Source organism: Myotis daubentonii, chromosome 3 (assembly GCF_963259705.1).
Source record: "Myotis daubentonii chromosome 3, mMyoDau2.1, whole genome shotgun sequence".
NCBI lineage: Eukaryota > Metazoa > Chordata > Mammalia > Chiroptera > Vespertilionidae > Myotis > Myotis daubentonii.
This window is the reverse complement of record NC_081842.1, coordinates 133,478,312-133,504,892: the sequence shown is the minus strand read 5'-3', so window position 1 is coordinate 133,504,892 and position 26,581 is coordinate 133,478,312. Positions and strand designations below refer to the sequence as shown.

The 26,581-nt window shown below is 51.0% G+C and overlaps 1 protein-coding gene and 1 long non-coding RNA gene across 20 annotated transcripts in view; one reads left to right on the top strand and one right to left on the bottom strand.

The window, feature by feature from the left end:
- The first annotated feature begins 18,656 nt into the window (after positions 1–18,656).
- TFAP2A (transcription factor AP-2 alpha) overlaps positions 18,657–26,581 on the top strand; it is a 29,679-nt gene continuing 21,754 nt past the window's right edge. For 4 of the 19 annotated variants that reach the window (XR_009451919.1, XR_009451917.1, XM_059688588.1 and 1 more), the window contains exon 1: positions 18,657–18,804. Coding sequence is in view for 15 of the 19 variants with exons in the window: in XM_059688588.1 (XP_059544571.1) it covers positions 18,732–18,804 (73 nt within the window). In the remaining 4 variants the exon portion in view is untranslated. Of the gene's footprint in view, positions 18,805–22,961; positions 23,096–24,954; positions 25,425–25,505; positions 26,432–26,581 lie in introns of those variants that run through there. The other 15 variants (XR_009451918.1, XM_059688582.1, XM_059688587.1 and 12 more) reach the window with 11 other exon arrangements.
- LOC132230710 (uncharacterized) lies at positions 21,681–23,123 on the bottom strand. The gene is made up of 2 exons (XR_009451921.1): positions 22,984–23,123; positions 21,681–22,794 (listed from the first exon to the last, which is right to left on the bottom strand). It is a non-coding gene; the product is annotated as an uncharacterized LOC132230710 (long non-coding RNA).

The window sequence follows — 26,581 nt, the reverse complement described above, 5'->3', positions numbered from 1 at the left end:
TGCTGATTTTCACAGCCAGATGTTATGTGGGTTTTTCTTCCAGGCTCTGGTGCTCTGAGCCGGGGAGCCCTGTGTGGGGCTGAAACTCCACACTCTTCAGGGGAGCCTTTGCAGCTGACATATTCCTCAGGAACCTCAGCTGCCACCGGTGGGAGCAGGGCCATTCCTTTTCACCTCTTGTCCTTGTCTCAATGTGGCTTTTATAAAACCTTGGTTATAAGACTTCTCTTCAGCTGGTCTCAGTTTCTTATTCAGGTAGATTGCTCTATATTTTAACTGTAATTCCAGTTTGGTCCTGGGAGGTGGTGAGTGTAACATCTATCTACTCGGCAGCCATCTTCTAGTATCCTCTCACTCAGCCTTTTAAAAAATAATAATAATTTCTTGATTTTGAGAAGGAAACATCCACTTGCTGTTACACTTATTTATGCATTCATTGGTTGGTTCTTGTATGTACCCTGACTGGGGATCCAACCTGCAGCCTTGACATCTCGGGAGGATGCTCTAACCAATGAGCTACCCTGCCAGGGCTCTCCCACACAGCCTTTTAAACCACCTATGCACTATCGAACTTGGTCCTTGAATCAGCAGGTGAACAATTGTCAGCTTCAGGTATGAAACCGCATTGTCCACTAGCAGGCTGCCGAGACTACCCTCTTTGTTTGTGGATTTCTTAGAGGGATTCAATTTTTTAAAAATCATTCAAGTCCATATACACTCAGAAAAGGAAAATTAAGCATGGCAGCATATAAAAAGCATGGTATTGATAAAAAAAAAATGTTGTCCAACAAATAAACTTTTAACAAATCTCCAGTAGATGGCAGTGTTGGCTAACTTTTTCCTGAAAAAATAAAGTTCAAGATGCTAATTAAATTTTGTTGAGTAAGTTAAATATTTGTTTAATTTCTAAATATGAATTGAATGTGTCTTTAAATTATATATTGTGCTCTTAATGGTAAAAATAAGGAAAATCTTCAAGTGGTAACGTAAACAATAATAGAGTAATTGAGTGGTAATTAGCATTGAGTGCTAACAAGGGCTAAGGACTTTATTCTGGACCTCTCAAAATTCATATGTCGAAGCCCTTACCCACACTCTGCCTTTGTATATAGGGTCTTCAGGAGATAATTAAGTTTAAGTAAGGTCACAAGGGTGGGGCCTAATCCACTAAGACTGGTGTCCCTATGAGAAGAGGAAGAGACCCCAGACACCTTTCTCTCTGTGGACACAAAAAGGAGAGGTCATGCAAGGACACAGCAAGAAGGCAGAAGTCTACAAGCCGGGAAGAGAGTCCTCACCAGAAAACAATCATGATGACATCTTGACCTTGGACTTCTAGCTTCCAGAAATGTGAGAAAATAAGTTCATGTTATTAAGCCACCCGGTCTGTGGTATTCTGTATGGCAGCCTGAGGCACTAACACACACTTCCCTAACATTATATCTTTAAGTTCTCACCGCCCTGAGGTAGGAATTACTGTATCTGTTGTACTGAGAACACTGAGGGAAAGGGATAAATTGCTTAACAGTATCCAGTCTAAAACAATTCACTGTACGGTTCCCTGACTGTAACGTCCCTGGCTGGTTCCACCACAGACGATGACCTCTATGTGGCCGCAGCCAAGGGTCTACTTTCTGTCTCATTGTGCTCAACCTATCGGCACCATTTTACACAGGTTTTCACACCCTCTTCTGGAAATTTGGCTTCCACAGCCCATGCTCGCTTCTGTCCCTCCTACTTCTTTGGTCATTCTTCCCAGGTGGGCTTTGTTGGTGTCCCTGCATGTCCTTGATTCTAAACCTGGCCTGGGCTTCTTGTTTATCTGCAGGCATTCCCTGGTGATCTGAACCAGTCTCACGGTAATTGCTACAGCCTCCAAACTGGTTTTCCTGCTTCCATACTTGTCCCCCTACAGTGACAGCCGCCTAGGTGTCCCTGTTAAAGTCATGTTAGATCATGTCATTTTTTTGGCTCAAATCCCTGCAAAGGCTCTCCTCTGTCTCAGAACAAAAGGAGATGGCTCTCAAGGACTTGCACCGTGAGCACCTCTAGCCCCCAGGCCCCTGCTATTTCTAAATTCCTCTCCGGCCTGATCTGTTACTACTCTCCTTTGCTCACTCACTCCCACCACCTAAACCAGTCATGTTTGTTCCTCAAGGCCTTTGCACTTGCTGGTTTCTCTGCCTGGAATATTTCCCTGGTGATGCAGATGGCATCATGTCCTTGGGGGCATGACTGTCTAAATTGCCAATCACACACTCCCAGTACTTCTTACTTCATTTATGTTGCCCTTTCCCTCATCTTAGTTATCTAACATACTAAATATTTTACTTACCTTGTTTATTGCCTACTTCCTCCCCTCTAGAATATAAACTCCACAGGGGCAGGGATGGTTGTCCTTTTTTTTTTTTTTTTCCCACTGTTCTAGCCCCAAAATCTAGAACAGTGCGTGGCACCTGGAAGATAGTCAATAACTGAAAGAACCTAGAGATTATAATTAAGAATAAGAAGGGTTGCCCCCAGCTGGTTTGGCTCAGTGGATAGAGCATCAGCCTGCAGACTGAAGGGTCCCAGGTTTGATTCCAGTCAAGGGCACGTGCCTGAGTTGCAGGCTTGATCCCCAGTGGAGGCACGCAGGAGGCAGCCAATCAATTATTCTCTCTCATCATTGATGTGTCTCTCTCTCTCCCTCTCCCTTCCTCTTTAAAATCAATAAAAATATTTTTTACAAAAAGAATAAGAAGGGTAATTGTGCAAAGAAGAATTCCCAACAGCTCTCTACATCTCACACAGAGAAAACAAAACAAAACAAAATCACATATAAACCACTATATGAAAGATTAGATAGAATAAAAAAAATTATCAGACATTGAGGATTCTTAAGTATTGCAATAAGCTATCAAGGAAAACTACCAAATCCCTGGACACATTGGAAAATAGGACAGTTTCTAAATATGTTGGTGCTATTTACCTTCAGTGTGTGTGAACACAAAGGGATTGGATGGCTTCAAGTGGCCTTCCAGGCCCCGGAATCTACAGCTGAAATAAATGTCTTCTTTATCTAACTTTTGTGCATTTAAATATCCAAATGCAGCATTGTTCCATGCTTCGAGGATTTTGTAGACAACAAAGAACATTGTAAGACTAATCCTGTTGTTTGTATTTTTTTAAAAAAAAACAGCAGACTTGCCTATAAAGATTATTGTATATAATCCATTCATAGGCTTGTCTGAATCCCTTCCCTTCAGGAAATGTCACAATTTTTATGATATCCCTGAATATTATTAACACGTGTTTATAAAGCTCTCTTCAAAGAGGTCAATAATGTGATTTAGTAGCATGTTATTTCCACATCAGGCAGAACTTATCTGAATTTTATAAGTTAGGGTACAGAGCGAAATACAAATATGTGAAAATGCTTTGCCTAATAACAATAAATCTAAAATTAGGATTGATTCTCATATGTACCAAATATTCTACTTAAGTTCCATCTGAAGGTGACAAAATACATTAGACAGTGTCTCATAGTCTTGTGACTTGTGGTTTTTTAGTTGTATGTTTAATTTCTAGAATCATTTTCTGAAAACAATGTTGTTTCAGAACTCAGCTGACAGATGTATGCATCTGACTCAAGGGGCTTTTAGAGCTGGAAGGGGCCTCAGAGACCGCCAGGAAATGCGCCCGGGAGACATGAAGCAACTTGCCCAGCGGCATACAGTAGCTATGGCCAGGCTGACACTAGAATCCGGTTCCTCCGATTCCAGCCGGGCTCTTCCCTTTTTCCCATGCTCAGAAAACCTGTGAATCTCCCAAAACACTGTGAATTGAGCACTGCCCTACCTGTGATAGCAGCAGTTTTCAGAAGGGTATGTTTTGTATTAGAGCAGATCCTATGGCTTCAGGAGAGGATGGGAACAGCCTGTGTGTGGGGACTGGCGTTTGGGAATCACTGTGGCAATGATGAAACCCTGGTAATGAAGAGTGGACTGCCGTTCTCCCTGGCTCCAAACTGAACTATGGTTCTGTCGCTCTGCACCTGGCTCTGAGGATGCATATCTCATCTGTGGCTACCAGCAGATTGCTCTCATTATAGTTGGTAATAATGCCTATGCATTTCATTGGTCTCTTGTCCAGAGAAAGAAGTTGAATAACAGAATCCTTATTTAAATAAGGTCACATAAATATTTTACACCATAAGCCTGTTTTCTATTCAATTATATAGTAGGCCATCTGGTAATTGAGAAAATAGTTTGAAAACCCACCCAAATTAATCTGAAATGTTGTATTTCCTGCCTTTGGGGCTTTGAATTTTTAAATTTTATGATGTTGTAATAGAGGGTGATCAAGCCAAAAGTAATACCTCTCCTATACCTTTGCACACGTTTTAGGGTACACATGCATATAACTCACATAACAAGATGCATGTACTAGCACACAGGCATACTTATTACATACAAGAATGCCAGACTAGAACCCAGTTCCTCCAAGCAACAGATAGTGCATTCACTTATCAAGCATAGTATGCTAGCATATAAAAGTTCTAACACTAAGACATGCTATCCAAAGTTGGGTTCATAAATCTGAGTATGACTTAGAATACTGCGCATTAGGGGCATAACTATTGTGTTAATGTTTTACGTGTGCAACAAGTACGACACAAAGGGAAAGAGTTAAAGGGTTTCACAGTACACCAAGTGATGAAGTGTACATTAATGATGAAAATGATAACAAAAGCTAAAAGTGTAAAGGAGGACCTCAAAAACACCTTTTAAAAAAATAATATTTTTAATATGTGTTTTTATTTATTTTAGAGAGGGAGGAAGGAAGAGGGAGAGAGAGACATCGATCAGCTGCCTCCTGCGCGCCTCCTACTGGGGATTGAGGCTGCACCCTGGGCATGTGCTCTGACCAGGAATTGAACCAGTGACCTTTTGGTGCATGGGAGGATGCTCAACCAACTGAGCCACACCAGCCAGGGCAAAAGAATAATATATTTTGAGCCCAGGGGTTTTCAAACATTTTAGTCACAATCTTCACAGCTAAACAAGTTTCTTTTAAGAAACAATCAAAAACCTTATCTGATGGTAAAATTTTAATGATTTACATATTCAAGGCAAGCGGCAATAAAGTTTATATCACTAATAATGATGCAAAAGATAGTGGTGGTAAAAAATAACAATTGTACATTTTATGACAGTTTAGGGATTAAATTAATATGAATTATAAGGTTTTCTTTGTAGGTTTAATCTTATCCAGGTCAAATAAGAAATTTTCCACTTGTAGTTATCTCTGCTCCAATCCTTGTTTCATATTTGCAAATAAACGAGTTGCTTTACTTTGTAAGACAGAAATGACAAAATATTATGGCGTTATATCTTCACACATTGTACTATGTAAATACGTACACATCCATACAAAATCCTACTTATAAAACTATTCTAGAGAATACTAGCAAAACCCCATGGGATTCTAGCATTCCTATGAATGTAGTTTGAGGAACCCAATGTAAAATGTGTGCATTTTTGGAATTATCAATGTATTGGTTTACAGTGGCTGGAAAACTGCGGCTCAGCAAACCGTGGCTCGCGAGACACATGGGGCTCTTTGGCCCGTTGAGTGTGGCTCTTCCACAAAATACTGACCTCTGCGCATGAGCCACAAAGTTTCAATCGCACTGTACGTGTGCACCCGCACGTGGTATTTTGTGGAAGAGCCACACTCAAAGGGCCAAAGAGCAGCATGTGGCTCGCGAGCCGCGGTTTGCCGACCACGGGGTTAGGATGATTTTGGTTCCAACTAAGTTAAATGTCTTTTATTCACATATTAAGTCCTGAGGTAGAACAGCCACAGGGTCAGTTAATACAGCAGCTTAACAAGACCATCAAAGACCTAGAATTCTTTCCTTCTTTCCATTCTGCTCTATCTTGCATGTGGCTGCAGTAGTTCCAGACATCACTTCCCTTATATCTCCACAGAGTAACAACCAAAACCTAGAAGAGAAAATAAAGACACAGCCCTATCTTCTGTTCCTTCCTAAGAGTGAGAACAACCATCTCAGATGCCCCAACTCCAACCCGATTTCCCTTTATGAGGCTGAAAACTGCATCCTGCGCTCATTCCCAAACCCATCACCAGAGAGGGGAGCGGAATGGTCATCATTGGCTTAGGAACGTGTTTCTCAGCCCAAGCTGCACACTGACAACACTGGGAAAGTTTTCAAAAACTGTCAAACTCTAGACTAATGAACCACGTTCTCCGGAGGTGGGCCTGGGTGTCAGTATTTTTACAGAGTTCCCAGAAGATTCTGATAACCGTGAGGGGTGCTGATATCTATTAGAATGGCTGCTATCAAAAAGACAAGCTAACAAGTGATGGCGAGAATGCAGAGAAAAGGGAACCCTTCTGCACTACTGGTGGAAATAAAATTTGTAAATTGGTGCAGCCATGATGGAAAGCAATACAGAGGTCCTCAAAGAATTAAAAATAGAACTACCATATGCAATTCCACTATTAGGTATTTATCCAAAGAGGGGAAAAACTAACTCGAAAGCTATATGCACCTCCATGTTCAGTACAGAGTTATTTACAATAGCCAAGATATGGAAAGACTCTAAATGTTCATAGATTAATGAATGGGTAAAGAAAATATGATATGTAACTGTATATACACATATAAACAAATACACATAATGGAATATTGTTCATCCATAAAAAAGAAGGAAATCTTGCTCTTTGTGACAAATGGATGACCATTGAGGGCATTATGCTAAGCCAGACAGAGAGAGACGTACTGTACGATCTCACTTATCTGCAGAATCTGAAAAAAACAAAAACAGAAACCAAGCTTATAGATACAGACAACAGATTGGTGCTTGCCAGAAGCAGGGAGTGGGGAAGGGGTGGACAAAATGGGTGAAAGGGAGTCAAAAGGTACAAAACTTCAGACATAAAATAAGTCTTGGGGCTGCAATGTACAGCATGTGACTAAAGTTAATAATACTGGACTGTATATTTGAAAGTTGCTAAGAGAGTAGATCATAGAAGTTCTCATCACAAGAAAAAAATTTTGTGCTGACGGATTGTGGTGATCATTTTGCAATATACAGAGTGTGGCAAAAGTAGGTTTACAGTTGTTCATATGGAAAAATAATACAATAATTAGTAAATAATAATACAAGAGTAATTGTTTTGTGTACTCACAACTGTAAACCTACTTTGTCCCACCCTGTATACAAATATTCAATTATTATGTTGTATATCTGAAACTAATTTAATGTTATATGTCAGTTATACCTCCATAATTTAAAAAGCAATAATAACAATAAAACAAAAACTTTTGAATTAAAAAAAATGAGGGGTGAGAACCTATCTAATTCTTAGATGAGTTGAGATTGATCCCCTTGGGTAAGAGAGGGACCCAGCCTTTCCTGAAACATATGGTTGCCTGATAACTGAACAAAATTGGGGTTTTCATATCAAGATAGTAGGGAGAGAATGGCATTGTCAGATCCATTATGACATTACAGAGAAGACTTAAGAGCTAGTTGGAGCTGTAAAAGCACTGTTGTGGATATATACTATACACACTGAAGATGATTTTCATTTTTGAAGTCACACTCTCTTACATATCGTTGGTCATTAATGAAAATTAATTCCTTCTTTCTCGTTAGGCTCAGAGCTACTTAGACTTTGAGAAGCAGGTTTGTCAACATGACAGAGGACCAAGGTAATGGATTCCAATGACGAAACAGGAAATTCATTCATGAGCTTTTGGCATACCTCCAAATTTACTTAGCTGACAATGGGATACCTAGATTTTCCTACTTCTGCTTTATTATCCTCAATGAGAATGACCAAGTATTAATTAGATGGAAACAAATATTAGATGGGACTAAAAAAAAAAAAAAATCTGGTTCGCCCTAGCCGGTTTGGCTCAATGGATAGAGCATTGGCCTGCAAACTGAAGGATCCCGGGTTCGATTCTGGTCAAAGGCACATGCTAGGGCTGCAGGTTTGATCCCCAGTAGAGGGCATGCAGGAGGCAGCCAAATGATTCTCATCACTGATGTTTTTGTCTCTCTCTCCCTCTCCCTTCCTCTCTGAAATCAATAAAAATATATTTTAAAAACATCTGGCTCTCCCATTCTCCCCATCCCACCAACCTGCCACCCATTTTAATATTGGAAGAGACAGAGGCACAGAGAAGTTATGTGATTACCAGAGATTATATCAGGAATCTGTGGCAAAAGTAGACCTTTTCTCCACCTTTCTCTCACCTTGTCTTTGGTGCTCTTACAATAATTAGAGTTTTTCTCTGATTGTAGTTCTATGTATCTCAGCTGTGAATACTGTAGAAGGGGTGCTAAATAAACAATTTCGATTTAACACTCACTTTCCTAAAGGGACACATGGGGGCAGCAAAAGTTTAAGAAAAAAATTCCAGTTCTAACTTGTACAGGCTATATACAGGGGTAGGCAAAAGTAGGTTTACAGCTGTGAGTATGTGAAACAGTTTATTCTTGTGTTATTTGTCCATTATTGTAGACCTACTTTCTTAATTACTGTAAACCTACTTTTGCCCACCCCTCTATACACATTAGGAAATGTTTGAAAAAGGGATATTTGGGGGGAGGGGTGGTTTGTTTATTTGATAGTACTGAGTTTGCTTATGACCCATATGCATCAACAAGGTACTGGGTATTTCAAAGAAAGTGGTAGTCAGCATGACTTAATTATGCTCCCCAATGTGTCACTACTAAGAGATTATCAGACACATTCATTATAAATAGGAAGTGTGTCTTCAGAATGTTTGTTAATACTGAGCCACACCTTCCTTGTAGAAGTTAATGAGATTTTGTGTCACATGGACTGGAATAAGTAAAGGCAGCTTATTGATGAAAAATGCCTTTCCTATTTTCATTATTATGATTACTGATGAATAAAACAGTCTCCTTTGGTAGTTACTTCATTTTTTTATTTCCTCATTCTTTGATGTCTTCTTTCTTACTGTCAGTTGATTCATATCCTTCTCTAATAACTCCAAATAGTGATTCCTAAAGGATCATTCCTGCTTTCCTTCTATCAAATTGTTACTAAACATGGAATTCTTGCACTGGAATTCTGTGCTATAAAATATTAAGCATATGTCCAGGCAGTGTTCAAGACTCATGAAAGAGACAGGTAACAGGCATATTCAGACAGGAAGCTTACATTTTCTTATAGTTTTCAGTGGAGTCTGAACTCAGTCAGGGAAACGGTCACCAATGAAACATCAACATTAAACCCAAGAGACATTTCTCGAGCATCATCCAGAACCCAGGCTTTGAAGGTCATTTCTATCAACACTGCACATTTCTTATCTGCAATTAACAATGGATACCCAGATCATCTTCAATTCCAACCCCTTTAAGGCAAATGGATGCTTTAGGTCAGTGGTCGGCAAACTCATTAGTCAACAGAGCCAAATATCAACAGTACAATGATTGAAATTTCTTTTGAGAGCCAAATTTCTTAAACTTAAACTATATAGGTACATTGTTATTAACTTAATTAGGGTACTCCTAAGGCTTAGGAAGAGCCACACTCAAGGGGCCAAAGAGCCACATGTGGCTCTTGAGCCTCAGTTTGCTGACCCAGGCTTTAGGCTTACATTCAGTCAATAGGTATTTTAATTGGGCTTTTAATCCTGAGCACAGTCCAGGACACAGTACCTAGTATTGTGGACAAATTGCATGGAACTGGTGTGGTGAGGGGAGTACCACCACCCTAGACACCTAGTTTTGACCACCAACAAGCTGAAGATTGCCAGTCTCAATACACGCCTGTGGTGGGCATTATGATGAGAGTGCTAAGGCTCTAAAATTCTGTGATTCTCATAATTTCTTCTTCAGGATAAAACTGTGGAAAACACTGAATTCCCTTGCTTTGAGAGGTTAGAGCCAGGCTGCTGTTGGACATAACAAGTCATATTTTTCCTATCTAGTCTTGGCACTGGGACACAGGAAAAGGGCCAAGGCCAAGGAAATTGTGTTGTTTGAAAAAGTTTTGGTTGTTAGCTTCTCTTTCTGGTAGTAAAAGAAAAGAAAAAAAGAGTTTTAAAATCTTGTCAATATTCAGGGGGTGGGGAGCAGGTTGTATTAATATTGGAATATAATAAGAATATGTAAACTGGGTGTGTATTTTTCATGTTTTACTTAACCAGAACTTTACATAATGGTTGCTTAAGTGCTCAGAAAAATGCAAAAAGAAAATATGTATTTAAGCAGTTTTTAGGTATGTTTCCTCTATTCAGTACACTTGAGAGGTTCACTCAAACTATAGTTTAAAAATTTAAAAATTGTAAGTTAAATGGAAATTGAAAGTAGTCAAATGCTATTGTCTCATTATTTATTCAACTAAGTGTCTTAGCTGACTTTGTCTCTAAAAGTTCCTGAGACAAATGAAAGCCAGTTTTTCAGAAGTAGAAATAAAATATTTAAACGGAAGACCACAGTTAACTTAGTATCCTGTAACTTTGGTGTTTTGAGTAGTAATTCTCCAAAGAGGAGAGTCAAGTAAAAAAGGGAACTGTGTGTATAAATTGTCAAGTTCTGGTGTTTGTTTTTAATCACTTCCCAAGAAAAAACTTCCTTTTCATTCTTCTCGGCACCACTCTTCAAAGGAAAATTGTGCAATGCTTATGTCCACAACATTAGGGCTAAAATTTTCTAATTAGAAAGGCTGTACAATTTACATTGTAATATTCAGCATGAATACATTTTGAGTTTGGAAACAGATGAAGTGACATGTGCCATGTCAATTTTTTAAAAACCTCATGTACTTGATGTAACCTTGTTAAATTGTCGACTTAAATTTTGAATGCAACTTGTTACGTTGAAATAAATACAGAAACACACAATGCCCTTTGAATAATACCTCCCCAGGTCCCAGACCCATGTTAAGTATTGTTTTATTGGGGGGGGGGGTAGGTTAATGACTTAAATAAAAACTCTCTAGACTTGAGAAACATGATTCACGCATTTTTTTATTTCTGAATATGTACTGGGAAATCCAGAGGTAGCTGGCCTGTCATTTTGAGGTCTTTGATCAAATAATCTTGCCCAGCCCCACAATATGCACGTGCGACTTAACCTGAACTTTATATCATGGTTGCTTAACTGCTCAAAAAAAATGCAAAGAGAAAAGATGTATTTAAGCGGTTTTTAAAGTATGTATTTAACCAGAGCCCCCTCAGTGCAGAGCGAGCCTTTCAGCATCACGTGCAAACGCAGTAAGGCTACGTTATTAAGGAAGTATAAGGTATTAAAACATGGACGTCCCACGGGTTTTACTGGCACCCGGGGTTGCCCTGCGGTCGCGTGGGAAGCAGGGGAACCCGGAGCCGGAGGGTCCGGAGGAGCATCCCCGCGAGCTTCCGTGGGGGAGGCAGGAAGGCAAAGCGAGCTCCACGTTTAGAATAGGGCCTCCCCTCCGATTTCTAAATCAAGGCGCCTGCTCCGCGAGAAAGCCTCGGAGCACGCGCCCAGCCCGTCCCCGCGCTACCGACGCAGGCAAACCGAAAGTGCACGGAGCCGGCGGCAGGCGATCCACCGCCCGCGGGCCGCGGGAGACGGGGCGACCTTCCAGGGCCTGCGCCGAGGGCACCGGGACCGGCCGCCGCCGCCGCCGCTCGGGCTCTGCAGAGCAGCGAGCTGAGGCTTCCCTCCCAGACTTTCTGGAGACTTGCATCCCTTTCGGAGACGCTCTGTCTCCGCCAGCCTCTGTGCTGCATGCGAATGAGCCCCGTCGGCACCCCCGCCCCCACCGCCCGGGTTTGGCGCCAGAGCTCCCTCCGGGCCAGGGCCTGCGCGCCGCGGGGACGGTCCGCCCGGCCCGGGCGCCCTCCCTCCGGTCGCAACGCGAGGCCCCGGCTCCGCCACCAGAGCCGACCGAGCGAGCCGCGAAAGCGGCGGCGGCCACGCCGGAGCCCGCGCGCGCCCCCTCCCCGCCGCCCGGGAGCGACGCCCACCTGTTAGCCGGGCGACGCCGTTTCCAGGGAGCGACACGTGCGGCCCGAAAGGTGACCCGGCCCCACCCGGGGCCCACACCCGCGGCGTTGCCCGCCCGAGGGGCCCCTGCGTGTGCAGCCCCAGGGCCGCGAGTCTGCAGCCGGGACGGCACCGCCCGGCCGCTCCGGGAAAAGGCACCCGCGCTGCCCCGGAGCTGCCCCACCGCCAACCCCGCGCCCCGTCCACCCGGGGCGGCAGAGTGGCCCTGGGGCGGCGGGTGGGGGGCGACGGCGATGGAGAGGGCGCTGCGGCTGGGTGCGCACCTGGTCCCCACACTTAACTCCACCAGTTGGGGGGCGGGGGGGATGCAGCGGAGGGCGGGGATGGCCCTCTTCCCGGGCGGGGAGAGTCCACAGCTGGACGGTTCTGTTTTCGGACTTCAGATTCAGAGGACAAGTTCCAAGGACGTGGCCTGAACGAGCGAGCTGAGACGCCCCATAGGGTTCGAGGAGTTGGGAGCGGAGGGAGAGGGCGGGAGGGCCTGGGGGGGGGGGGGGATGGGGTGGAAGAAGGCCGTAGCTCAAAGGCTGAGTACAAGTTCTATCTGGCCGCAAGTGGTTCTAAACCTGTATCCCGTGAAAACGCCACCGCCACCGAGAGGAGGGCAAGCGCTGAGTGTGTGGGCTCTGGCTTAGCAGTGACGTTGAACTTGTTAAGTTGGTTGATTCTAATGCAGGGCACTTGCGGGAGAGATTTACACCTCTTCTTACCCAGGACCGAGACACGCTGTTTTCCCAAAGGGTGCGCAGGTAAAGCTGAGGTCTCACGCTTTTCACGCGACTAACGGTGAAGAAGAGCTGCAGATTAGAAAGCCAACCCCCAGCTCTCCTCAGATAGAGGCTCGCATTTCCCCAGGTCTGTGGTGCTCAAATTTGAGCTTGCACCCACCTCCCTGGGAGGGCTGATTAAAATATTGATCTCTGGGCCCCACCCTCGGAGCTTTCGGGAGTGCTAGTGTGGGCCGTGAGAATTTGCATTTCTAATAGATGCCCAGGTGATGTTGATCTTGCTGGTCCCTGGACCACACTTTGAGAACCACTGCCCTAAGCCATTGGTTCTCAAATCTGGCTGCACAGTGCACTTACTTGAGATACTTAAAAAAAAAAAAAAAAAAAAGTTGTTTGGGCCCACTTGGGCATTAGCATTTTAAAACTCTTTAGGTGATTCTGATATACAGCAATGTTTGCATGTCACTGCCCCAAGTCATGCATTGCCCCAAGGCAGCTTTTGTAAGAGGAGGGGGTACCAGGATCTTTCCCATCCTGCTCTTGGCTATTCTGACAGCTTTGGATCTAGCTCCCCAGTTTTTATAAAAGAAAGACCCTCACTTTACATATGTTTTGCACAGTGACACAGACAGAAGTTGGACTCTTTGCTTTCATCAACTATACAGGAATTATAAAGGATGAAACAATTCCCCCAAGGCCTGAAAAAACACAAGTGATGATGTAATATTAACAATTCTGCTTCCCATGTATGGTTGCCTCTTCAAACACCCCAGCTCAGTCTATCAATTAGAAACCAAAGTAATCCTCAGGGTTAGTGATTGCAGCTTATTCATGCTGGAGTTATGGAGACCGAGAGTCCTAAATCCAGACTGGATGGCAGGCACTTGCATCCAAACTTGCCAAGCACATTAATGTGGACTTCAGGGGAAATCTTGCCCTTGGCTAAAAGAGTGGGGCAGGGGAAACAGTATTGGATGTCCAGGATGGCTCTTGCATAAACCCAAACTCTGGTTATATGAGGTGGTGGATTGCTGATACCAAGACTAGAAAGGTCTTTACAGAAATGGTGGGAGGAGAAAGGGATGAGGATGGGAAAGATCTCTTCCTTCTTCCCCAGGACAACGAGGGACAGAGCCATCTGCACCTAAAGGAACTCACAGAAGGGCGCCCCCCCCCCCCCCCCGTGTGTGGCTTTGGCTGCCTTAAGGGTTTAGAACCTCACTCTAGACAAGCCAGGACTGGGATGGAGATAACCCAAAGGGACTGGGTCCCCACGGAGACTCTTATAATTTCCAAGAACTTCTGCCTTTCCCTCATTTCCTGGCCCACCTGTTTATTCCCCTCTTCCCCAAGAACAATTGCGTGGGGAATACATGGGGATTAAGGGGAGCAAAACCCTCCCCTACTGGTTAGGAACTCCCGAGACTGTCCTTTGGGCCCTGCAGTGCTCTGGCAGGTTCAAAAGGAAACTCTGTTTCCAAGACCTCATTCCTCGCCCCCTTCTGCGCATTTATTGGGGGGAGGGGGAGAGGAGCGTCTTAGAAAACACTAGAAAAGAAACATTGCAGTGGGAGCTGAAGATGGGTGGATCTCATAGAGCCAAGAGAGCAATTCCGCGTTCTGTCCCGCGCAGTTCCAGGCTGGGCTCCCGGGTCACACCCCCGCGCCAGCCGCGCTGGGGCTGTCCCCTGCCCTTCCCGGGCCTGGAGGTACGCGCAGCGTGTTCAAGCCATTTACTCTGGAAAGCAGTTGGGAGAGTTCCCCTTTCCTCTTCTGCCACTCCTCCCCCAACTCCGCGCGGTTCTTCGCTAGGGTTTCCCTCCGGGCAGATTACTTTATGACAGGGTGTGATAAGTGGTGATTTTGTTCCTCTTTTGATGGCAGGATTGCTTTGTAAACAGAAGCGCAAACTCGTTCCGATAGTGGTTCCGCACCAGTGCGCGGCCGGCCGCCCGCCCTGGCACAGCGGGCGGCTGAGGCTGTGGCTGCACCTGTCGCCTGGGGCTGGGAAGGACCCGGGCTGCCCATGAAGGGGTCGCACGGAGCGAGCGGGATCATGGTTCTCCCGCCTCCAGGGCATCTCTAGGTTTTCGACCCTTGGTCCTCCCGGCCTCCTCGGGCCTTCTGTCCTCTGTGGTCCAGAACTCCCAGTTTGAAAGAACATGCCTGGGAGGCACTAGTGAACACACGTCAGGGTCTCGGGCCTCCCTTCTGCACTCTCCTTGGGCCCCCTTGGTTCAAGGTTTGGCTTTTTTCTTCGGTGCTAACTGTAACCCTATTCCTTTGCCCTAATCCAATTGGAGCGTCATCAGGCTTTTGTGCTCTGGAGGAATCGCTCTCGGTGAGAGCTTCAGCTCCTGGTGTGCCAAGACATTGCTCAACTTCCCTCATCTTTTCCCCTAAGTGGTCCAACCTTCTCCCTTCCCTGCTCCCAGTGTGGGGGCCAGTTCACTGCCCCGAGGGGCCCAAGGAAGACCCAAAGTTGACTGAGGCTCTCTCAGGCCCAAGGGTGGGAAGGTGTGTTTGAGCAGGAGAAGAGGCTGGGGCTCAGTGAGTGGTCACTCTATCTGTCCAATCACCCCTGACTCCTTTAAGGGGAAAGTGAAGTCCAGGTCACCATGATAATGAACTTCCAAATTAACCCATTGCTCAGGCTCTGGTCTAGACTTCCAAGTGCCTTAAGGAGCCTTGAAGGGGTCGCTAGGCAGTTGGCACCTGATGAATGAAAAGGTGGGGAAGAGCCCTGGAGGTTCTGGAGCGCAGTGAATGTGGTTCAAGTACAGCTTCACCCTAAAGGAAAGATTGTTCCCAGTGCAACTTGGGGGCCGTTGGAGCCAGGAGTGTGTGTGTGTGTGTGTGTGTGTGTGTGTGTGTGTGTGTGTGACTGTGACAGGAGCAGATGGATCCCGATATCCCTGGACACCAGGGGCTCAGAGAGTCTGAGCTCAGCGTTACCAGAAGCTGGAAACTGCGCAATCTGACACCAAGTCATCCAGCTCCTAAGGAAGTTCAGGTCACCTGCACTGAGGATGCACAGAAAAGTTTGCTATTGGGGCAAGAGTCTCAGGACCTGTTAGCTGTGCAACCTGCTCTGAATGTGTGTGTGGGGGGCTGGGGGGGGGGACCTCCTTCTGCTCTTCCTCTCCTAACCCAGCTTAAAAAAAAAAAAAAAGCTGAAGTTTTCTCTGATTCAAAAGAGGCCAGATGTTGAAGTTCTGGAGACTGCTTAGGTGCTGAGGCAGGTCATCAAGTAGTCTTGGGCCTGCCTGGGAAGCCGGGTGCGGCGGCGGCTAGCTAAAGTGGTGGACAGGTGCCTGGGCGCGGGATTAAGTTGGGAAGTGTCTCCTTCCCCTTTGCTCCCCCTTCCATGGCACCCCCCCACCAGGTGATAGAGTCAGGCTGTATGAAGGAAGGTGGGGAAAGGCCCTTAAGGGTGAAGTGGGGTTTGGAGAGCAAGGCGGAGGGCACACACCTGGGAAGATGAGGGTCCTGAGGGGGCAATAGTGGGAGGTGCAGTTGACCCAAGGTCTGGTTGCAGTGTGCCCAAGGAAGTAGCAGTGGCATTGACCTTGTCTGGACCTGAACGGGTCTTGGGTGAGGGTGGGGATGGGTGGAGTAGCCTGTTCTTGATCACGCAGCAGCCTTTCTTGAGAGCACAGGGTGGGCCAGGTGCTGTGCTAAGCACTTTGTGCACATTCTCCTAGTGAATTCTCACCACACATTACCCATTTTACAAATGAGTAAGTGAAGGTTCAGACAAGTTCAACAATTTGCCCTAGATCACTCAGACTATAGCGTGACAGAGCTCAGTTTGAACCTCAGTGGTCCTATTCCAAAACTCAGTTCTAGCTCCCCACCGGTCTCAGAGTCCCGGAGTCCCTCCTCCGTTCTCTCCCGCGCCCCACCCCAACCGGGCCCTGCATGAGCACCTGAGCAGACACCACGGGCCCTGAAGCCTAGGCCTGGGCTGCTTCCTTCCAAATCTTCCTGTCCGCTCCATCCAACCTGAGCGGCGGCTTGGCTTCGCACTTAACTGCACTAGCAGCTTTGCCTCTTCTTTCCCGCACTCCACGTCCTCCCCACTCCCTCCGAAAAGTACCGGAGTTGGGGATGGCACTCTAAACGCTCCACCGGGCCCTGGCACAACCCTCCGGTCTTTCCCAGGCTCAGCCGGACCCAGCCATCTGGGTCCCAGGTCCCTTCAGCTTTTGTTCCACCAGTGGGTGGGAAAAGCCTGGAAACCGTGCTCATTTTTAAGAGAGCACAGCGCCTCCAGCCGGAATCTGGAAGAACAGCGGGCGCATCCCCGGAACAGTCTTGGACTTGGAAGCATTTGGATTTTACCAACCTATTTCGACCGTCTGGGGAAAGCCGGGGAAGTGAAGTATAGACGCTTATGAGTTAAAAACGCTGTGATTTTAATTACTTAAAAATCTCGCAAACACACACACACATAAACAGAGGCCAAACTTGTTGAGCAATGTCCTAAGGGAGGTTCAAGATAGTTTCAAATCTTGCAGCAGCAAGAAAGTCTCTCAGCCCAGAGACGATTAAAATGCCTCGGCGACTCGGTGACTCCTTGGAGAGACACCGCCACACCACCCCTGGCATCGCCAAGAGGGTGCCAGACCATCTGGGTAGGCAGGAACGCAGGGTTGGAAAGAGAAGGTCTCGGGTGGGGACAAACCCCTTCTCAGAGCGGAGCTGACCTTTTACAAACATTTGTCTGCCGTGTCCGAGAAGATGATTCGACACCGGTTCTTTGTTCACCTCTCCATCCCTGCGATGGCAGCCGGGAGGGTAACTGGGCCGCTTCCAGTCGGCCCAGGCCCCATCCCTGGACAACTGGATCTCTTGGCTGTCGGGAGGTAGCTGCCACTGTTGGGCAGCGAGCGCAGCCTGAGGCTAAGCTCCTCGCCCTCGCCTCCCTCCCAGCCAGGTGTGGTTCCTGCCGGGGAGGTGAGCTCCCGGGAGCCCCAATCCTGTGGCTTCTTTTAAAGCTCCCTTCTAATTAGAAGCAGCGGTGAAATCACTTGAGCGATTTTATCTGTCATGGGAAAGCAAACCCCAGCCCAAACCTCAGTTGCCCATCCCAGAACCATCAACACCCCCGTTCTTCTTCGGTTAAAAAGTTTTTAGTGGAAAAGATAAAGAGCTGGGAAGCAACAGAGGAGTGGGGGAGGGGCGGGAATGGTGACAGTAGGAAAAGAGGGTGAACCTTAAATGGGAGTATGCGTGTAAGAGTGTGCAATTGTGTGCGTGTGTTGGGCTCTCTGCGGTGGAAGGAGATCAAACCGAGAAGCCAGAAGTGAACCTCTTCACCTACTGAAAAAACAACTTTGATTTGGGATCCGACGCTGAAGCAGCCCTGGGGGTTGCTGACTCGGATCCGCGAGGCCCGGGACTGCCTTGAATCTCGTGGGCCGGCGGGAAGGACAGGAGGGGGACCTGTCCCCACCGCGGGCATCCAGGTGCGCGGGACCTATCCAGACTGGCCCTATCTTCGGGCCTTGCACTCCTCCTCCCACCGATCTCCGGGTGGAGACTCCCGGCAACAAAGTTTCGAGGGGGAGGAGAGCCATGGGAAGACTGTGTAGATGCCCCCAGTGCTTGAGTGTGAAAACAGCCTCTCGCACTTGCAGCGCGCCTGGTGCACCCTGGCAGGCCGTCTACCTCGGTTCCCAGGTCAGAGACTGACCGGGAAAGCGGGTTGGGGCTGTTGGGAAAAGCTGGAGTTGATGACGAGATTGCCGTGGCTATAAATCCATCACTTCCCAGTTCAGCTCCGCGAGGCGCAGGGACTGGGGCTGGCGGAGTGAATTCCTGGGCTAGCGCGCATGCGTCGGCAGGTAGCAACCCAGCTCTTTATGACCAGGTGAGATGTTGGTGAGCAGGTAAAAAAGGAGGATTTGCCTAAGCGATTCCAGGGAGCGGGCCCAGTCGAGCCCTACAGCCCATGCCCGGCGGGGACCCGTCGCCAGGAGCGCCGAGACGCGATGTCCATACTTGCCAAAATGGGGGACTGGCAGGTACGGGGGTTTGCCGGGCCTGGGGCCGAGGTGGGCGGGGGTGGGACAGGGGAAGGTGCCGGGAGGGGGAGGCGGAGAGGAAGAGCCTTGGCCCAGGGCAGGAAAGTCGTAGGTGAGGCGCGCCCGGCTGCGCCCCGAAGAGCTCCTGGGAGAGAGAGAGGACAGGCGGACGCGCCGGCGGCGGCCGAGGCGCTGGGGGCTACGCGCTGCCCGCGGGCTGGGCGCTGGGGAAGGTCCGGCACGCTCCCACGGTGGCCCCCGGGGGAGGGGTCACTTGTAGTTAGTAATGCAGCCACCTTCCCCACCCCCCTCAGTAGAAACGGGGCTGGATGACTAATTCAGGAGGAGGGAGGGTGCAGGGCGGGGGTTGTGGTGCGCCATGAGGAGGCTTCCCTGCTCGCTACGCCTTCGATCTTGTCCCAGACCCCAGGGTTGCGCGTGAAGAGGGGTCCTGGTGCACCTGTCTCTCCGCGTGTCTCCACGTCGTGGGGACCTAGGGGATGTAGCAAAGGGAAAGGGGTCCAGGTGGAAGAAGGGTCGCGGGGCGAGCGCGTTCTTTGGGGAAATACTTCAAAGAGTTTGCGCTAAGTTTAGCTTCTCACTCAGTCCGCTTCCTGAAGCCAGTTTTCGCTTCTTGGGCTCCTGACGGGGAGACGGGATGCGGGTGTGTGTGAATGGTCGGCGATGAGGCAGAAGATCTAAAATTTTCCGAAATCAACGCCTCCGGCGCCGCAAGGCCAGCTAGGCTCCGGCTCCTGCCCGCCCCGAGCCACGACCTGACCCGGCGACCGGAGCATTCGTCCAGAGCTGTCCTGACTTCCAGGCGTGGTCCCTGTGGGAACCAGGGCAGCTCTGGCCAGATTGGTGAGGGCAGCAGCCTCTCTGCTGTCTCCGATTTCATAATGGGAACCCCAGGGCCCTTTTTTCTGCCCCTGCAAAGCAAAGCCTGGTTAGGGCGAGGCTCCATGTGCCTAAAAGTTTGCGGGTCCATTGGAACCAAACGCCCTGATCGTCCCAAAGAAAAGGCGAGGCCTACTCCTTGCTGGTGGAGTTCTTTCACTTGTTTCACATTTGGGCCAATAAAAGTTCAGAGAAGTCCTGTCTTCACTGCATTCATTGGAGTCTGGGGGAAGGAAGTCATCTCTCAATACTAATTTATTTCCATACACTTTTAAAAAAATCAACCGTGAGCTCTTATACCTCTCCTCACCAGGTAAATCTCAGTAAATAAAATGTCATCCCCAAAGTTAGACTAACTTTGTGGTTTAGGGGTGCAAATCTCACACCAAATACAAATCCCGGGGTAGCACACCTTTCTTTCCCTTGCCTGTGGGCCTCAGGGCTTCTTCATTCTCTTCTCTGGGGGGTGAAGATTAGGGAAGCTCTTCGGCAGAGGTGTTTAGGTTTTCTCCTCAAGCCGGAAGAACTTTGTTGCAGAATTCTGAATTCCTCGGTGGCGAGAAGGCGCTGGGAGTGAAGGCTGGGCCTGGGTCTAGGCCTCCAGTAGGCCCAGCCGAGGTCCGGAAGCAGTAAGCTTACAGCCCGAAGGGGAAAGGAGTGAGCCCAGGGTCTGGCTCCTGCGGGCTCACTGTTTGGCAAGGGGTGGGAAGCCTGGGTCTTGAGTGCCGCGCTGAGGATTTGGGGTCCGGAGGAGTGGGATGCTCTGGGGTTGTCCTGTTGGGCTGCTGGGTCCTACTGGGTAGTGACAACGGGAGAAAATAGAGTCATTCTGGCCTCTCGCTGTCTCTTTGTTTCTCTCCGTATCTCTGTCTCTCACACAGATACTTGCTCTTAGTTTCTCCACGGTCCCAAATCTGGCCTGGACCCCCTAACCCTAGGCCTGGCGCTGCCGTCCTGGGGTGCCGGCTAGGCGGGACCATTGACATGCAAACAAGCGACTTGTGGTGGTAATGGCACGCACTCTCAGGCCCCTCCGCTGGCTCCAGGGGTGACGGGGTGCTTGCCCCGGCCTTTCTTTGGTGCCCAGAACTCTGGCGGAGGCGCTGAGCCCGCAGGCCCCAATCTGCACCTCAAAGGCGCCCTCGGCGGGAATACAACAACAGTTTAGCAGCTCTGGCTGGTGCGGAGCCGGAGGTCGGCGGGGTGCGGAGCAGCGAGAGGGACTGGTTGAAAAGATGAAGGGCCTCTGCCTTCCCCAGGCCGCAAACTGAAAGAAAGAAAGCGAAACAAGAGTTCCTCTAAACACGCGGTAGCGCAGTGTAGGGGTGGAAAATCCATGCTCCCAGGCCTGGGGTTTGGCCTACAGATCACGCTCTGCGTCTGCTGCCCCGGCTGGGGAGGTGTCAGTCCTGCCAGCGGCCCAACTCCCCACTTAAAGTGAACCCCGGGGCAGCCCCAGAGGGCGAGTGTGCCCGCACTAGAGCTGACCCTTTCCTGAGTAAGGTGCCTGGGGAGCCCCAATCTGGGCTCAGCCCAGAGGCTATGCTGGTCTTCTGAGGCGGGGAGCAGGGAGGAAGGGCAGGGGAGCGCTCAGATGTGGGGAGGGAGTCGCTCCGGGTCTAAATCTCCTCTGTGGCTCTAGTCTTCTTTCTAACTTTTTGGGGGGCCTCTGGCCCACTCTGCCTGGCTTGGGAAATTTGTTGCGTCCCCCGGGGGGAGAATTGCCCTTCTGCAAGGCTTGCGGGGAGGGGTCCCCTCTCCTCCGCCTTCTTCCACCTGTTAGAGAAAGCTCCGATTTTCAGCAGCCTCTACCCTGCTTTGAGGACACTGTGGAAATCCGGGAGGCTTAGGGGTTGTCAAGAAACAGGGCCGGAGGGAATCTGAGGTCGCTGGTCGAGCAGCTCTGAGGCGAGACCTACTGTTGTTGGGGAGTTTTCGGTATCCAAGCGGGAGAAAGAAACTTTTTTGTGGAGGGCTATTAAGAAGCTCAGCCAGAGAAACGGACTACTCTGTCTTTTGAGTATCAGTCTTTGTTTTTTCTTTCCTCTTTAAAAATTTTTCTAAAACTGAAGAAAAAACACAGCCCTGGGGTGAGCAGGCCCCTGTGTAGAGGGGGAGAGCCTAGACCGGTTGGCCGAGGGAATGGCTGGCCGGCCTTCGGTTCCGGGGCAGCCGGGCACTGCGCCCCGAGCGCGCCCGCCCGCGTGGGCAACATCACCAAATCATGAAGGAACTCTCCCTGCTTTAATTAAAAAGGAGAATCTTGGGAAAACTGGAGCAGATTAGCACAGCGAAGAGTTGGTTCCCAGCGACTTATTTGGATGCATGCAAGTGCACACATGTCAGTATTCCGGCTCCACTCCAGAAGCGACTGGAGCCTCTCTAGGAGTTCCGTGTCCTTGTCCACAGCCCGCCCAGGAAGCCCTCCGTCCAAACACCACGTCGAGTTATCACTCGGCCCTGGCTCCATACAAACGGGAGGAAAATCATTTAACTCCTGGAGCTGTCAAGTAACCTCTTCAGGGTACAATTTTTATTTTACACGCTGCAATTAAAGAATCGCAAACCCCAGCCGAGCGACGGAGGCCGTTTGGCAAAACCTCCGACCTGGGGGTGAAGCACAAAGCCAATAAAACTCCCAACGCTCCGGCCCGAGGTGGTGGCTGCCCGGCGGAGGCGATCTTTTCTTGGGCAAAAGTCCTGGCGTGACTTCGCTGATCTTGGTGTGGTGGTTATGTTTAATTGCGAAAAGGATAATTTCTAATAAAATGGGAGGGGGCCGGAAGGACAGCGCCGTTATTAGCAGCAGAGGTGGGGGAGCGGCGCTGAGAGCCTGGCCTCTGCGCCGGGCTGCTCCCTCTAGGAGGGGACGGAGTGGGGGGCTGGGGCGGACTGGGGGTGGGGGGACGGGCAGGGGCGCGAGGCGGGGCTCGGGAGCTTTCCCGGGCTCACCGGCCGGGCGTGCGCTCCGGGAGCAAGTTGGCGGCTCCAAGAGGCCTTTATACCTGGTTCGGAGGCAGATAGTCGAGCTGGCGAGCAATTGGATTATTGTTGATATGCTAATGAGGCGATTAGGCTGTGGGTAAAGAGCTGGAAAAGGGAAAAGTTTCTACCATTAGAGGGAGATCTCCGAGCGCACACGGGAGCTCTTTCCCTTCTCGCCTCCTCCTCCTCACCCTCCTCCTCCTCGACCTCCTCCTCCCCCTTTCTGCCCTCCTCCTCCTCTTCTCCCTCCTCCTCCTCCTCCGCTCACCGTCACAGCCGGCACTTTGCGCTTACCCCGCGAGTAGCTGCACTTGGGTGCGAGGCAGAGAGGGGGCCAATCAGTTCACGCCGATCCATGAAAATGCTTTGGAAACTGACGGATAATATCAAGTACGAGGACTGCGAGGTAAGCGCGGCGCCGGCTCAGTTCTCCTCGCGGCCTCAGGATCCGAGCTCTCCCCTCCGCACCTCCGCTCCTCGCAGCCCGCTGAGAAGTGCGGGTGGACAAACTTCGCCCCGCGCCGCGCCCGCCTCTCCGATTCTCCCGAAGGATGCCGGGGAGAGGTCGGACAGCGAGCCAGCGGGCGCTCCCCTTCTCATGTCGCCCCTTCGAAGCCTGTGCCCCACTTTCCCCCCTTTTCTGAGCAACATTGCCTGTGCCCGAGACGAGGGAGAGGAGAGACCAGCATGGGTTTTGGAAGCGATTGCTGGCCTTGGGGCACGCGCCCGTGCGCTCCGCGTGCCTCTCTGGCGAGGTTCTGGGAGCCCAAGTCACCAGGAAGAGAAAGGAAAGAGAAAACCCTTTACCTTTTTTAACTTCCTCTCTGATCCTTCATGTTTGTTTGCTTGTTTATTTACTGGCTTGTTTATTCCTCCCCCAACCTTTCTTTAAAAAAAGGCTCATTTCTCTGTGGAGAGGGGGCCGCATCTCCCTTTCAGCGGGTTCAGGATGCGATCACTCCTCTCCCCAACTGCCGCGGGCCGCTCCAGGTGCTCCCGCTGCTCAGGAAGTTCCGCGCCGCTTCTCTCTGAGCACTCGGTTGGCGCCTCCACGGGGTGGGCGTGGGGGGCGGCGCGGCTCGGAGTTTCCCGGCTCCCGGGTCCCCACGCCTCTGCCCCGGCGGCCGCCCGGCAGTCGGCGGCGTCACCGTGGGAATCCCGGCGGGGCTACACGCGACCTTCGGTGCGAGGAGCCAGCGGGGCCAATGGAGCCGTTAAGAAACCCAGGGTCCCGGGAGCTCGGGTTCCCGGAGCCGGGGAAGCCCCGGCACTACCGGTCCGCGCGCCGGAGGCCCTGAGACCCGGCCAGGCGGCCGCCGCTCCTGCCGCCCGTACCGCCCGGGCCGAGAGGAGTCGATGAGTCACGAGAGGGGGAGGGGGCCGCAGCCGGAGATTACCTAAATAAAGAGGCGGCAGTCCCGGCTTTTGCTCTTTCCCCCCTTTCCTTTCTTTCTCGTTGGCATCTGGAGCTGGGAGCGCCAGGCAGGGAGGTCTGCGCGGGCGCAGCGGCAGGGAGCCTGTCTGCCCCGAAATCGGAACCTGGGTGTCTGTGAACGTGGTGCCGCCCGTCTCCCTTCCCCTCCTATTCGCAGACGATTTTAAATCTCGCTCCTTTCCCGGGCCCTTTCTCTCCGCTCTCCCCACCCCCCTGGGGCACGGGGTGACGTCCCTCGGAGACGGGCGCTTCTCCGGGGCTCCTGTAGTGCGCGGCGCGGGGGGCAGACACCCCACGTCAGGCCAGCTGCTTTGTTTTCAGAGCGGGGGTGCCCTTGGCGAGCGAATCGGGGTGAAACTCAGCCCTTAAGTCTTAGGCGGGTTGTCCCGGCCGGGCTGTGGCCGGAGGCTGGGGCGCTCACTTTCTCCGAGGCCCAAGCCCGGCTCCCAGCGCTGCACGCTGGGTTGGCGGCGTCCGGGCCTCCGCGCGGCGCTGGGCGCCTGCGGGACCTGGGAGGGAGGCGAGGAACTTGCACCCCCAGAGAGAGACCCTGTGGGGGCGCGTGTGCGTGTGTGTGAGTGAGGCGAAAAAGAGGGGGGAAATGATGAGAAACGAGACGGGGAAGAAAACAGAGTGAAGGCTGTTTCAACAACTTTGGCCGCGGCGGGCGAGTGCCGGAGCAGGGATTTCGGGTTTCCGAGCCGGCTCGGGGCTGTCTAATTATGTCGGGGCTCTGCAGGGACACGCAGGAGGCGAGGTGCCGCTTGTTCTGACAACCCGGCGGGCAGGCTGGCAGCGGCGGCAGCCTAGCCGCTCCGGGAGAGAACGAGCCGTGTCATCCCGAGGGGGGGGGGGCGGGGGGGGCATGGGCGGGAGCGGCCCAGCCAGTCGGACGGGTTTGAGCCGGGAGTCCGCGCCAGCGGCGTCCAGGCTGGGCAGCCTCGCGTCTCTGCGCGCCCGGGGCCGCGTCCCGGCTCCCCTCCCGGAGCCCCTGCCCTGGAGAGCCGAGGGCGGGGCGGCAGAGCGCACAGCCCGGGGTGTTCCAGGGGAGGCTCCAGCGGCAGCCGAGGCGAGGGTCAGCCCCGGGTGGGGCCCCGGGACATGGAGGAGCGGCGAGGCGGCGCGCGGCCGAATCCCGAGTCCCAGGCCCCGCTGCGGAGCGGAGGAGCTCGCGGCCGGAGAGGGCGGGGAGGCGCCTCCGGTGCCGAGAGCCGGTGGAACGCCCGGACAAGGTCCCCGGTAGCTCCAGCCGGCGACGCGCGGCCCCCACGCTCTCCCGAGGTCTGCTCCAGCCTTTTAGGTCCGATTGTCCTCACTCGCTTCCTCTCCCCCCTCCCCCTTCCCCGCGGCCTCCCCCTCCGCGCGCTCCGACTCAGCCCCCTCCCCCGCCTCCCCCCTCCCTCCCTCTTTCCCTCCCTTCCTCCAGCCGGGCTCTCCCTCCTTTCCTCCCTCCCCTCTTCCCAGTCCCGGCTCCTCTCCCTCGCCCACACTTTCTTTCTCACACACGCACGCAGACACATCCTCCCTCTCTGCACTCTCTCCCTCTGTCTCCCTCGCTCCCTCTTTCTCTTTCACTTTTGCATGCCCTGCAACCTTTTAAAATGTGGCCCCTTCCCTGTGATTCGCCAGACGCTGCGCCGCTGCCCCCCGCGCGCTCGCCCGCTCCCTCTCTCGCCCGCTTTTTGTCTCTCGCGCTCCCGCTCCCCGCCTCCGATTTGCTACACTGAGGCTCCCGTCAATGGACTGCATTGAGAGCCGGCTCCAGCGCGAGTTGCCTCTCCGCTTCACGCTCGATTTCCAGGCATTCTTCCCTTATTAAGTATTCGTGTAACATTAATAGTCATGAATATCTGCTATTAGGAGGCTCCAGGAACGCTGCCCAGCGCGGTTATTAGAAGCTCAAGCGGAGCCGCCACTAAGAAAAGAGGGGAGACACGGATTAAGGAACACGCGCGCACGCATACACACACAGACACACACTTTTTCTTTTGGGGGGGCTTTTCGTTTTCTAAGGAACTTTGAATCACAACCGATCACGGCAAGATAGAGACCGAGGGGTTCGACCTGCCGAAGGCGCCGCTCGAATCGGTGGTTCAAGTTCGGATGGACCAGAGCGGGGCTCCGGCGCTAGCGGGAGCGGCGGCGCGGTGACCGGAGTCGAGGGTGGCGCCGGACTCCCGGCGCCTTTTGTGTGGGGCGTCCTCGGGCTGCGGGGCAGCCGGGCTCTCCGGGCTTGCTTGTTTTTTTCCACCCTGACTCGGTACCCCAGACTCTTCGCAGATGTTAGTTCACAGTTTTTCAGCTATGGTGAGTCCCACCCCCACCCCCACCCCCGTTTCCTTCGGAATTCTAAGCTGGAAACCTGGTGCGGCGGAGCTGCGCGAGACCTCGGGTTTCGCCACCACGTTTCCAGCGGGGCGCCCCTTCCATCTGCATTTCCCTCTTTGCTCTTTTCCA